General features: G+C 36.7%; 1 protein-coding gene across 1 annotated transcript in view; it reads right to left on the bottom strand.

Annotated features, from left to right (window-relative positions):
* ADGRL4 (adhesion G protein-coupled receptor L4) overlaps positions 1 to 15,139 on the bottom strand; it is a 118,562-nt gene that overhangs the window by 25,747 nt on the left and 77,676 nt on the right. The window contains exons 10-13 of the mRNA XM_002715900.5: positions 7,444 to 7,617; positions 6,153 to 6,356; positions 3,134 to 3,354; positions 2,939 to 3,005 (exon numbers count right to left, since the gene is read on the bottom strand). Of these exons, the coding sequence (XP_002715946.1) occupies positions 2,939 to 3,005; positions 3,134 to 3,354; positions 6,153 to 6,356; positions 7,444 to 7,617 (666 nt within the window). The remainder of the gene's footprint in view (positions 1 to 2,938; positions 3,006 to 3,133; positions 3,355 to 6,152; positions 6,357 to 7,443; positions 7,618 to 15,139) is intronic.

Here is a 15,139-nt window from a genome sequence, read left to right as displayed (position 1 = left end):
CCATGATTTTTAATAACAGAGCAATGAAAGGAGATAATTACTGAGGACTTTCAGGCTATTATATGGTCATGGGTGACCAAAAAGAGGAGGACATGGTTTTACAGTTCTAGGGTCCAACATTAATGGATGTGAATGTATTCCATATCCTCAGTGTACGTGTGTTTATATCAGTGTAGATGACTGTGGGGTGACATGGTTGGTTCTGGGATACTATACTTTCATTGCCAAGGCTTACCTTCTCTGCTCTAGGGGGCTGGAAAGGGTGGACCACCTGTTAGTTATGGGAAAAGTTTCCTAACATCACTTCATTTTGTCTGGTTCTTATTACTATTGATACTCTTGGCTTAAAAATACCCTCCACTTAGCTGTTAATATTTAAGTTTTAGGGTTCATAGTATTTCATTTTTGCCCTGTCTTTTTCTTTCTATTCTTCACAGATGGATGGTTCAACCTGTTTTCTTAGTTGTTCATCACTACACTTAGTATGGGGCGCCCTCCAACTTCCTATCACCTCCCTAACTTTTCTGTGCTTACAGTACAGGTGAGGTCTTTGTGTGTTTCTCTATAATTTTATCCCCAGACACACTATATGATAAGCCTTGCCTCCCTGCTCTTGGAGGACACTCCAGTAAGCATGCAGTCTGCAAGAAACTCCAAACAAAAGCAGGTGCTACTCTCTGAGTTCACATTTGGGCCCCAATCGGAGGATATATGTCAAGCTCTTATAAAAACAATGTACTCATCATACTCTGCTCATCTTACTTGCCAAAGAGACACGAAAATTCTATAGTTGCACTAGCAATCTGAAATCAGGATGACAGTGTTCCTCTTACTTTTTCTGATTCCATTTTTTACAAACCTTTTGGAGTAACCTTCCTCATTTTTAGGAGATGGGAAAACGCCACTCGGTTTTTCATTGTCAGATAAAAGAAAAGCTTCTAGTAGAGAGCATTGTATTCCCCAACGATCAAGGTCTCCTTTCTCTGGGCCACCACCCTGTGAGATCCCCTCTCCATTCCTCTTTCTGGGCTACAACTGGCCTTATTTTCGTTTGTAAGACCCATGGGAAGTGCAGGCCCAAACTATTGGTGGCTCTTTTAAAAATGTTTATTGCTCAGAATCTCTTTGGTTCTATCTTCAAGCTAGACACTATTCGGGAGTAACAGGAGAATTGTACTTCATGTCATGTTTTACAGGTCAATAATAATAATGTGCTAAACTGGCTATAGTAAAGGGATAACTGAGGTAAATTAATTAACTTCAATAATTACGTAGGAATTTCCAGTATCTTAAAAGATATAAAAGGAAAAATACTTAGTTTTGGAGTATAACTGATGTGCCTTGCCCATTTCTTCTTCTATTCCTTCTCTTTCCTTTCCCTTCTTTTTACTTTTATTTGTTTGAGGAGAAGATAGACAGGGAGACAAAGGAAGAGAGGCAGAGTGGGGAGTAAAGAGAGAGAGAAGGGCAGTCTGTGTATCTTACTATAAGACAATCCAAAGTTATTTTTCCCTTTACACAAGCAACTGTAAAAAATGATTTAAGATAGCACTTTCCTTTTCTTATTTTAGAGAAATATGCTCCTATTTTTCGTGTTTTCAGTATAATTTTTAGCCTGCTACTTTTCATCTACATTATGAGGGTCATAGTTCCACAGGGCCTATACTTGTGCAAAACAGTATCAGAAATAATTTTATTCCCAGACACACTATATAGTAAGCTTTGCTTCCTTGCTGTTGAAGTCCACTCTGTAGAGAGGGAATAAGTAAAATTAAAACATCTAGAATTTGTCTTCACAGGAAGTAAAACAGAGGAACCAGTGAAAATATGTGAATGGGACATCATCTATTCTGTATTCTTATGAGTGTTGAAAATATTGGAGTTATAATAAATTAACTTAAATTGTTTAAGCTAAAATCTAGCCAGTGTTTTTTTTTTTTAAATGCCACTACATTTATTGTGAGAATTATACACAATTTTCTGTGGTATTAAGCATAATTTCTGGATGCTCTTTATTTCACCCACACCATTAAAAAGTAAAGCTTGATGAAATTTCTTACTTTGCATTTCAAGCCTTTCTCCATTTAGCAGCTCCCTTGCAATCATAAAATACTCAAGGGAAAAGATTAATAGAGAAAAAATTTTAAAAATGATGGCTAGCTTATGGTGCAAACATATGGAACAAAGTTGTCCAAAAATATCGTCATGATTCCTCTACTGACAATTCATTCCATTCTAGAGTCATGTCAGACCTCCCAGATTCATTGACAGACTATTATATTCAGAAAGGCTGTTGAAAACTTTCAGCACTTAGAAATGCTCTTGAGACATATAAAAATGTCTTTATTTAGAATGGAACATATAATACCTGCCAAATTTGTAGGTTTGAAACCACTTTCAATAAGAATTAAAAGGCCCTCTTCCTTGCAGAAATAGGACTATCAATATATGACTTGTCTACTCATGAGAAATAGTGGGTTCTTGTCGCTGATGTCGCAATTTTGTTTAAAATCACTTTCTGATGACAGGGTATATAAAGATGATAAAACTATAAAGATGACAGTCTAATCTTCAAAGATGACCGATCATCGATAAAAGATTAAATAACATAAACATGTGAAATGCCAGATTATCTGCTGGTTGGCACACTTTCAGTATTGAAGTATGCACAGATACGACTGAAAAGTGAAAAATGCTTTTTCCTGTGTATTATGCAGAAATTTATCCTCCCCCAAGAGGCATAAATGAATTATGATAACTTTAAATTTACAAGATGTGTATCATTTTCTCAATTGCAATGCAGTATATATAAAATGTTAATAAAGGACATACTGCAAAGTGTTCAAAATTCTTATTTTCAGAATAATGCCTGATTGCTAACTTTAAGTACCAGTAAATCATCACCTTTTTGAATTCTCATGACTTCATATATACTTACAAGAATGATTAGACAAGCTGGTCCTATGAAACTCCAAATGAAATTATTTTCTGTGCTAAGCCAACATCTGAAAAATAAACAATACATAAAATTTATAAATATATCTGTATGTATCTTAACAAAACAAAATTCTCAAATATATTAAAACATATTCAGAATTGTATTTCAAATACTCATGAAATCATCTTAACTTACACTTTGGTGGTGCCATAATATCTGTATCCTAATGCTGCTGAAAACCCAACTACCACAGCCGGACTGAGATAGCCAAAGATGTAGAAATTCTTGTGCAAAAATCCTTTGTTGTAGATGACGCCAACAACAATGAGATAGAGGTGTATGCCTTCAATACACATCCATGCAAAGGCAGCTAAAAAGAAGTAATGTAGCAGACCAGCAATGATTGAACAAAAGAGCTAGAAATCAAAGAAAGAAATCATATGTAATGCTTACTTTAGCATGATCATAACATGGTGCCCTACTTTCTCAGTAAATTATGCCACTTTATATCATGAATGATCATGTTAAAATACCTTTGTCATGTCATTTTTTTAAAGGTGTTCTAGTTTGTGCTGATTTACAAAAAATGTGCTTCATCATTGTGAAGCAATAACTAATCCTGTGATAGGACTAAGTTTCCATTGTTGTCCAGAGCTTTATCATATGTATACATTATCTTATGTGATAAATTGAGGATTATTCACAAATATATCTCAATGAATAAGTTACAATTTAAGCTGATTACTGTCTACATCATAGAATTGCTTAAAGTTGTAAGATTATCAATTAAATTTGAGATGGCTCAGATAAACATCATTTATATGTATTTAATTCACACCTAGAACTCCAGAACTCTGGTATTAGACTTATAAGAAATATTAGAAAAGAAGTAGTTATTTATCCTTATACTAATAAAACTAATGATATTGCTCTCTGGATAGAGAGCTGATATACACTTGCACACCTGCTTCATTTTGAAAACAGAAGATAGGTGTGGATATTGCCTGCTGGGACACCTGCATCCCCTATCTGAGCGCCTGGGTGTGAGTCCTGCCCTTACTCCCAATTCACGTTTCTTGCTAATGCACATCCTGGGAACCAGCAGATGATGACACAGAAAGCTGGGTCCGTGCCATTCACATGAGAGATCCCGGGTGAGTTGCCAGCTCTGGGCTTTGGCTTGGCCAAGACCCAGGTAATGCAGGCATCTGAGGAATGCACCAGTGGATGGAATCTCTCTCTCTGTCTACCTGTCTTTCTCTCACTCTCTTTCTGCATTAAAAAAATAACATAAAATGACACAATATAATTCAAGAATAATGAGATTACCAACAAAACACATTACAGAGTTCTAAATAAGGTTGGAGAAAGAAGTGATCAGTGGCAACTAAAATTTGAGGAACACAATGCTGAGGAAGTGAGGCTTAATATGTATCTTGATAGTTGAAAAGAATAAACATTATAAGGAATAGTTTGAGGGTAGGTCGAAATGCTGGTGGGAGGATACTGAATGAGGTAAATGGCACTGTGGGACAGTGGAAGGTATAGAGAAGTAAAAAATAAGAATACCAATGCAAAACACAAAAAGATGACCTGAGTGATTGGGTCTCAAGTTACTCATATGGAAGAACTGGATGGAGTTTTAGGCTCTCATCTTCCTCATGTCCCAGCCCTGGCTATTGTGGTTATTTGAGGAGTGAAGCAGTGGATGGAAGAAATCTCTCTCTCTTTCTCTCTCTCTCTTTCTTTCTCTCTCTCTCTCTCTCTCTCTTTCCCCCTCTCTGTATCTCTTTTAAATAAAATAAATCTTAAGAAAAAAAAGCCACAAAAATGCATGTAGCTGTTGGTAGTGTGTACTATCTAACATTCATGTTTTGTGGCATCTACTTCAAAAGAAAATCTGATAACTGATTGTGTCAGTGCATTAAGGATTTCTAGGAAGAATGGAAATAGGGAAGCAATGCCATTTTTTCTTCTTACGAGAATACGGTTTTCCAATAGCAAAGGCAAGGAGTGACATTGATCTGGGGCTCCAGTGGCTGCTGCTAATACTTCTTACAGGCTGCTGCCAGCCAGTAGCTGAGCACAGCAGGGTTACTAGGACATTGCTTTCCCTGAGAGACAGAGGATTCCTGTGCCAGGTGACTTTGACTCAAGGACTCCTGGAAGGACTCCTTGCCAGCCCCACTGAACTTTCCGTAGAACTTCATTGTGTAAATCACACCCACCTGCTCTTCTATTCTTCCCTTCTGCTTAACCCTGGGGTCAGACCTGCAACACGGTCTGATGCTTTCCAAGTTCCTCATTTCCCATTTTTCTCTCACACACATTTCTCCTAACAAATTGACAGACTATTTAATTCCATCTTAGTGTCTGCTCCTAGGAGATTCCAGGCTAACAAATATAAACCTATTCGGTAAGACCCTAGACAAATAATCGTGGGAAGGGATAGTTAGGGATTTACAAATAGGAGATAAAGCCAATTTATCATATGAGGATATTTTAACAAGTTCATTATATAAAAAGATAAGTTTATTTAGATGCAAAAATTTTTCAAATATATGCATATTAGAGGTCTTCAAAAACTGTATGGAATATATGTATCACAAAAAATACAGACTTTCTCTTGCATTGAAATACATTTATCATTTTATTCATTTTTTTTTTTGACAGGCAGAGTGGACAGTGAGAGAGAGAGAGACAGAGAAAAAGGTCTTCCTTTGCCGTTGGTTCACCCTCCAATTGCTGCTGCGGCCGGCGCACCGTGCTGATCCGAAGCCAGGAGCCAGGTGCTTCTCCTGGTCTCCCATGCAGGTGCAGGGCCCAAGCATTTGGGCCATCCTCCACTGCACTCCCGGGCCACAGCAGAGAGCTAGACTGGAAGAGAGGCAACCGGGACAGAATCCGGCACCCTGACCGGGACTAGAACCCCGTATGCCGGCGCCACAGGCGGAGGATTAGCTTATTGAGCCACGGCGCCAGCCTATTTTATTCCATTTTTTACAAATATTTTGAAGTACTCTCATAAGTTTTTACTTAATGAACTTGATAAGTAGCTTGCTTAGGTTTGTTATCAAATTAGTGCAGATTAAGAACAAATAGCATAGCATGTTTGCCATTTAAACTCTTACTTATAATCCATATTTCTATAACATACCTGCTTAAGAAACTGTGGAAAGGACGATGAAAGCAAACAGCAGAAGGGTCTACCTACCTTGTTTGTATTCGTATTGATCCCAACAAGAAACACAAGTTCAGCCAGGAATAGGCTGCAGCAGAGATTTTTGTGAATTGTTGTCCTGGTGCTTTGAATTTCACTGAAGAACCAGAAGGTAAAAATGCATATGGCAAGACAGATCAGTGAAATAATGATTCCTAGCTGAGTGATCCTTGTAAGAATATTGTAATCTTTAATACCCTATGGGAAGATAATAATAAAGCTGTTAAGAGAATAACTCAGGAACTTGTCAAGGGAACTACAGTATATAATGAACTTCCTTTTAGGTGGAACAATAATCAAAATGTTCATAAAAATGTAGAACTACAAATGTGCACTTTTTATAAGAAAAACATGTGCTTTTGAAAATCCTCGATATCCAGAAAAATCTGATAATTCATCAAGCACCTTAACAGCTCATCATTAATTATTTCTTTCCTGGGCACAGTATTTATTAGTGAATGATCAACAATGGTATCATCATTAGTTTCATGACATTAGAAAGGCAATACATTATTGTAATGTGAAAATGGTTGATTAAAACAGATTTATCAGTGGAAAGATCACGTCTTATTTCAATGTAGTGATTCATCTAAAACATTAAATAAAGGTATTGATAACATATGAATAATTGGTTATATAAAATGTCAAAAAGTGTAGTTCAGAGACTTTGAAATGGGAAATTTTGCTTTAATTTTAAATAGATGAATATTTATTTTTATATATAGAATAGAGGTACCATAAAACAGCAGGCTTGACAGTATGTTTAGGCAAATTTCTTTGGCTACTGTGCATACTTAATGGTGGTTTCTAAATTTAAATGGAAGTAAATCTTTTTAAAATTTATTTATTTATTTATTTATTTTACCCAGAAACCTTTTATCTAAGGTATAAAAACTTCATGCATTTCATAAGTACAACTTTAGGATATAGTTGATACAAAGACCCTAGAGTCCATGATACAAAAAATATATAAATGGCTCCTGAAGACAGCATTAAAAACTAAGAACCAATGAAAAGCTATTTTATTAACATGTAGCCTATAATATTTATATTACAGATTATGCAGTCCTAGACTAGAAATAACTAAAATCCATACCAGATATAAGACAGTGCAGAAAACAAAGACTAAAACATAAATATAACAGAGTTCTATCAATTAGAATAATATGCCATTTACATCCAAAATAAACATATAAAATTATTCTTCTGAATGATATGGGGAAAAAAACAGAAAAAAGATCTAGATGGGCAGAATTAATAAATGTGAAGTGGAAGATTATCTTACAATGGAAGGACCAGAAGACATCAAAATTGCAAAATGTGTCAGGTGATTACAATGGCACGAGGTATGGGTCTCATTAGAGAATGTCAGCTCACAGCCCTCCAAAGACCAGCTGCCATTCATAGTCTCAGGTGAGTAGTTCCAAAATGCACATAAACTCTTATACTCATCTGTGATCTGAAAAAGAGAAACTTTACTAATGAAAAAACAAAACAACACAAATTGTTTTTGGCATATTTAACGTATATTAATCATTACAATAATTTCTAAGAGTGAACATAAAATAAATTCTAATCAATGAAGGCTGCTGCTATGTGGAAGAATTAGAATTTATATCGCCACAGTGATGTATTTTATCAATCCTGGGTCACAATTCTGTAATATTTTTGTTGTTAAATGAGGTCCTGTATGGGATATACAACAGTGCATGATACATAATTATATGTATTTATACTCAATAAATATTTGTTCAATATTTACCAGATCTCATTGAAAAAAGTTCAAAAACAAAAAAAAATTGAACAGAACATAAAATGATATATTATTGGCCTTACAGCCTGTTTAAAAATGAAAACTTAATAAATGAGAAAAACAAGCAAGGAAATGAAGAAAGTGCTATGGCTGGTCAACCTAGTAGATGATGTCTAAGTAGATATATCACTGAAGTGGGGAATGAGCCCTACAAACTTGTAACAGAGGGTTTCTGATGGTTGGAATGGCAAATGGAAAAGCTGTGAAGTAAGACTGAAAGAAACTTTGCAGAAACTTCTAGAAGCTAGTTAATTAGGAGCATAGTGAATGAAGTAAATAATGGTGAAGACAATATCAGAGACAGGTTAGATGATATAGAGAAGATGATTGTTCAATAAATGATAGGGTTATGTTTATAATATCTGTAATATTAAGTAATCATAATAGTAAATCTATGGTACCAAGTTTTAATGACTTATTAATATACATATTACATTACAGAAACAATTGTTAAATCAACAACAGGAGTCACTGTGCACTTACTCCCCATGTAGGATCTCTGTCCTTAATGTGTTGTACTATATGAATTAATGGTAAAACTAGTATTCAAACAGTACTTTATACTTTGTGTGTCTGTGTGGGTGCAAACTGTTGAAATTTTTACTTAGTATATACTAAGTTGATCTTCTGTATATAAAGATAATTAAAAATGAAAAAAGAAATAAAGGCTTTACAATTATATAAAAATGTACTTAACTAGTTACTCTTTTTTAATGATCTATTTATTTGAAGGGCATCCTGACACAGAGAGATTGGAGAAAGAGAGAGAAAACTTCCATCTACTGGTTTACTCCACAAAGGGTCACAATAGGCAAGTCAGGCGAGACTGAGTCAGAGTCAGGAGCTCCCTTCTGGTCACACACGGATGGCAGGAGCCCAGGTAGTAGCGTCACCATTTGAAGCCTACCCGGCACATTGGTAGAGAGCTGGATGGGAAGCAGAGTAGCCTGGACCTGATAGGTGATGTTGGTGTCACAGGCTGAGCTGTAACCTGCTGTTCACAACACTGGCTGTACTAGGTATTTGCTGACTCTGTTTATTTAGTTGATTCTCCAGAGAGGCACATGAAGTAGGTGTTATGTTAAAAATTTCAAGTGATGTTAGAGATACATTTAATATTAACCAACAGTAAGTGGGATAACAAAGAATCAAGCATAAGCCTACAGACAGCTATCCATTAAAGGCACTATGTCTCCAGTGTCAAACGTACGGTAGGCACTATCCAGGGAGCCAGGATTCTCAGTTACAAGGGTGAAGCATCTTCTCTTCAAGAATGATAAAAACTCAGATGGTTTTAATGCAGTAGAATGATTATTTTAATGGGATATACACTAAACACAACCCTTGGGTCAACAATTGAAGCACTGCTAAAGACAGTGTGAGTTTTACTAAGAATTAGTTGGGGAAGACAATGAGCTAAAACTGGGAAGATGGCTAAAAGTTCTTCAAGAAGGTTAAGGTATATGGATAGTTCTGCCTGCCACAAAGAAACTGAAAAATAAGAGGCTCTAGAAGTGGGGAACCAGAACCAGCTGAGAGTGTGTCATTCAGAAAACAGGGTTCACGTGAGGGCCTGTTTACACACTGTATCTCCACTTTCCCTCACCACATTTTCTTAGTTTTCTTAATCCTTAAAACCAGGCTTCTGCTCTTAGGTTGGAAGGAACAAGATTTGTTTCAGAGAAACTGATAAGACCAAGAAGAGATGCTTTCAGGCAGTAATTTTTGGAATCTCTCAATACTATGGCTATGAACCCGCTGATGTAAACTCTCTAGTGAAACACACCAGCACATCACTGCCACGAGCCCATTCAAGCACACAGTATGTCATTATTGGTTATAAATGGGTGGCCAGGTGCTACAAGACAGAGGAAGAAAAACGCTAACAGGAAAGACAGAAAAGATCGGCAAACAAACCAAACAAAAGCAATCAGGAGCAAATTAATGCAGAGAGCAGAAAATTTTTAAAATAAATATATAAATAGTATCTCAGAGAAATTAGACACTACCCATTAAACAAAGTCAAGATTATAAAAATAAAGGTTTTTCAGGGAAAAATTAAGCATGAAGTGAAAATAACAAATGTTAGGAGAAAAAATAGAAACTGGAAAATGAATCTTTTTTTGTATTTTTTATTTTTCCCCCTTTATTTTCATTTATTTTACCTACCCTTTTTTTCTTTCATAGTAATCATTGAACTCTTTACTTAACAGAACCATTTGTGTATAAAGTTAGTTGAAAACAGATCTTAGTTAAAAATAAGAGTCAGAATAAGAGAAGGAAGAGAAAGAGGGAGTGGCAGTGTGGGTGGGAGGACGGGCATGGAGGAAAGAATCACCTGACTCTAAAGCTGTAATTGTGAAATGTATGAAGATGATAAAGCCATACAGCTCTGCATACATTCCTAAGGATTTATATGTAAGACTACAGCTTAAAAACCTGTCATGGGACACTAAATCGCCTTAAGCTCTACAGTAAAAATAGTGTTACTAGAGATCATATGGATAGGAGTAAGTGTTAAAACGATCATATAGATAGGATCAAGTGTTAAGGTGATCACATAAAAAGGATAAGTGTTTGGTAATAATAATAGAATTAAAAAGAAGTAAATGCTCCAACATGGGAAAGAGTGCATACAGCAGACTCATGGAAAGACAATCACTTTAAGTAGCACTCTGATCTCAGAATCAACCCTTAAGGCATTCTGGTTTGGCTGAAAAGCCCAGGGGAGCACTTCAGGCATGGAAAGCCAAGACACTGTGGCAAAAATGTTCTACATGAAGGACCTCTGTCGGCGAGATCCCAGTTGAAAGAAGCCACCAAAAAAGGATGTACTTCCTCTGAAGGGAGGAGAGAGCTTCCACTTTGTCTATGGCCTTGTCAAAATACTGAAGGAGTTTGTGGATCCAAAAGGCTTGTCAAGAGCCTTGGGTGGTCACTGACATCATACATAAGAGTGTTGACTGTTAAATTAACTATAGGAGTCACTGTGCACTAACTTCCCATGCAGGAACTCCATCCTCAAAGAGCTGTTTTCTTTCTCTCTTTCTTTTTTTCCCTCATACAAAGTGCTTAACTCTTTACCTAGAAAAGAATTATTATTTTGGGTATAGAGTTAAATGAAAATAGATCTTAGTAAAAAACAAGACTGGAAACAGGAGAGGGAAGAGGATGAAGGGTGGAAGTATGGGTGGGAAGGTGCGAGTACAGTGGAAAGAATTACTATGTTCATAAAGTTGTATTTATGAAATGTAAGCTTATTAATAAAAGCTTAATTTAAAAAATAATAATATGCTCAGTTGGAAAGTCTGGTAAATAATAGGAAAAATGGAAAATAAAGAGAAAAGAGATATTGGACAAAATAAATTACCAAAGAAATAATATTAGAAAATTCCCTAGAACTGAAGGCCATACATTTTTTAGACTGAACAAACTAATAAAATGCTAAAGAAAGACTCACACTAAAGTCCCTATTAAAGATTTTGGAAAATTGAAAACAAAGATAAGATTTTAAAAGTTTAAAAGGGAAGGAGAGAGAGAGAGAGGGAGAGAGGAGACTGATTACATGCAAAAGACGGCACATTATAATTAAAATACTAATTACTTCAACTTTTCTAACTTAGCCTTGAAAGTCAGAAGACAGACATATGATATGAGTAAGATCTAGAAAATTCTAAGGAAAAATTGTGTACAATTTATCACTCTGTATCACAATATTTAAATCTTACAGGTAAAGGTATAACAATACATGATAAGGTAAGGCCTTAAAAATTGACTTCCCAAACTCCTTTTCTTAATCAGCCACTGGATAACGTGCTACCATAATAAATTAGGGAAGAGGAAGACACTGGCGTGAGGAAAGAGGGAATCTGATAGATAAAGGAGGTGACTGGTATGTCAAGGCCAATGGCAAAAGTCAATGCCCAGGTTGATAGTTGCCCAGCAACCAAAAAAGATATCAGGGCAGGGTCGAGTCTATAAGTAATAAGAGGAACAGAAAAAAATAGAGCAGAGATACTGAACGGAAGCTTTGTAAAAGTGTTTTTAAGGCAACAAGTTGACATATAAACCAGCTATGTATTTGAATAGTTTGAACAGATTTGTGGTACTATTAAAGTTGGGTACAAGTTAGCAATGGAGAAATGGAAATTAAGCAAATTTCAATAGTTGAATAGTTCAACTTCATGATTCATTTGTGAATAACATACACCAAAATATAATACTATACACATTGAAAACTGATTTTACTGAAAGTTGGAGGTGAGTAAGGTGAGTATTCAAGGATGGGTGGGAGGTGAAGTTTATTGCAGGAGAAGATGCATGTAAGAAAACTAAATCTGAATCTGTCACAGATGGATGTCAGCAGCTAACACCTACTTTTTAGAGGCTTATAATGAAGAGGAAATGCTGAATTTTGGTTGTGGGATATACCAGGCTAAACAACAAGGATTTTACTTCTTTAGAAGAAGCTGGAAACATGAGTACATTTATTAACTGGGATACTAGCAACAACGTGGAGAGATCCAGGAAAAGTGAGCTAGTTGACAAAGCCTAATTTCTTGGGAGAGATATCATAGAAAGATTCTGAAACTGGATGGGATGGGAATATCATAGCTGTTGAGAGCATAGACCCTGAAGGAAGATTGCATTGGAACGGAAACTTTCTATAAATTGATCATGAGTTCTTTATTACCGCAGAGTCTCCCAATATTTTTCTATAAAATATTGATACAGGTATTAGTGCATTCCTCATATGACTTTTGTGGAAATTGAGGCTTTTTTTTTTTTGTTTTTTTTTTGTTTTTTTTTTTTTTACAGGCAGAGTGGACAGTGAGAGAGACAGAGAGAAAGTTCTTCCTTTACGGATGGTTCACCCTCCAATGGCCGCTGCAGCCGGCACACCGCCCTGATCCGAAGGCAGGAGCCAGGTGCTTCTCCTGGTCTCCCATGCAGGTGCAAGGCCCAAGCACTTGGGCCATCCTCCACTGCACTCCCGGGCCACAGCAGAGAGCTGGACTGGAAGAGGAGCAATTGGGACAGAATCCGGCACCCCGACCGGGACTAGAACCCAGTGTGCCGGCGCCACAGGCGGAGGATTAGCCTAGTGAGCGGGCACCGGCCTGGAAATTGAATTTTTAAAAAGTGTATAGCTACAGGGCTCGAGCTGTGACATAGCATGCAAAGCCTCCACCTGTGGTGCCCGCACCCCATATGGGCGCTGGTTCCTGTCCTGGCTGCTCCTCTTCTGATCCAGCTCTCTGCGTATGGCCTGGGAAAGCAGTGGAAGATGGCCCAAGTGCTTTGGCCCCTGCACCCACGTGGGAGACCTGAAATTAACTCCTGGCTTCTGGCTTTGGATCAGCTCAGCTCCAGCCATTGCAGCCCTTTGGGGAGTGAACCAGAGGATGGAAGACATTTCGCTCTGTCTCTCCTTCAGTCTATATCTCTACCTCTCAAATAAATAATTAAATATATCTTTAAAAAGGAGTGCATAGCTACATAACGTAGAGCACAGCCAGGTTAATATGCTCAGTATGTAAGTCCTGGCTGCTATCATTAGCATCATTAACATCATTTTAACTAACTGTGACTCTGAGGTAATGTGGAAGCAAATATACAAGATACTTCAACAACTTCATGGAAAATGGAATTAAAAGATCAGTATATTTTGGTGCAAGAAGCTTTGAAATCCATCCATAAAGTGATCTTCAAGAAGGACATTAACAATGCATATTATGGAGAAAAACTATGAATAGATTTCAAAATTTTTTTGTACCAAAATAAATTTACATTTGAATTCTATTCTTCCATGAGCCCTTTGAAATACCTTTGTATGGATTCATCAAGTAAATCAAATAAATCATCAGGGGTTCTGGACAGCAGAAGTGTTATCGTTGCGATAACTTCTATTCCCTTGGGGTAAAAATGAGATTGAAATTTCATTCTCGGGCCAGCACTGTGGTGCAGAGGGTTGAAACCCTGGCCAGAAGCCCTGGCATCCCGTTTGGACGCCAGTTCTAGCTATAGGGCTTGAGCTGTAACAGCATGCTAAGCTTCCACCTGTGCAACCAGCATCCCATATGCACGCTGGTTCCTGTCCTGACTGCTCCTCTTCTGATCCAGCTCTCTGCTATGGCCTGGGATAGCAGTAGAGGATGGCCCAAGTCCTTGGGCCCCTGCACCCAAGTGGGAGACCCGGAAGAAGCTCCTGGCTCCTGGCTTTAGGTCGGTGCTGCTCTGGCCATTGCAGCCATCTGGGGAGTGAACCAGCCGATGGAGGACCTCTCTCTCTGTCTCTAGCTCTCTTTGTAACTCTTTCAAATAAATAAAATAAATCTTAAAAAGAAAAAAGAAATTTCCTTCTTAGAGAAATGGAAACCAGGGATGTGGTCAGAGGGAGTGATGGAATTTTATAATTGTCATTACTTTGAACCAGAAAAAGCATTTCAATAGCACAGCAAATTAAGCACAATTAAATGTTCCCAATAATTACTGGAAACAATTTTTGTCTAAGTGTGTGTTTTGCTTGATTTATTTCTTTATCAGACAGGGGTTGGTGAAGTGGGTTGTCCTTGGCAACTCTTCCGCTGCCAGAAAATTTCACTGATAATGATTAGAAAAATTGCTGGAAACCATGTTATTAAAAATGATTTCTAGTTTTAAAAAGGTTTTTTTTTAAATTTAGGATCTGAAAAATAAACCTTTTTGTTTCCATTCTTAACATCATTCATAGTTTCTTTTTCCCCTCAATGTAATGCTCACACTATTTATGGCTGAGCTAACATTTATTTGAATTTTGTACAAATTTAATTTTTTCTTTCTACATTAGATGCTTTTAACAATAGCATATTTGTATTATGTGTAAGCATATATGTTTTCTTCTTTAGAAAATCAATCCATTGCACTTAAATAGGGAGACATAATAGGCCAGCTTCAAGGTTTTCCATTGCAGCTTAATAAATAATCATGTATTAGAACTGAAGTCCAATTCAAAATCCAAAAAAAGCCATCAACTATAAAAAGGTAGCAAACAATCCTTGTTTCTTAAGTTCTCCATTTATTTTTAACTGAAATAATGACTTGGTTAGTTCTAATCACAATTTATTGTATAGCTTTAATTATATATGAGCTCAAAAAATGGCTTAGGATAAAAATAAATGGTAAAATA

Source organism: Oryctolagus cuniculus, chromosome 7 (genome assembly GCF_964237555.1).
Source record: "Oryctolagus cuniculus chromosome 7, mOryCun1.1, whole genome shotgun sequence".
Classification (NCBI taxonomy): domain Eukaryota; kingdom Metazoa; phylum Chordata; class Mammalia; order Lagomorpha; family Leporidae; genus Oryctolagus; species Oryctolagus cuniculus.
The sequence above is the reverse complement of the archived record's forward strand: the minus strand, read 5'-3'. Positions and strand labels throughout refer to the sequence as shown.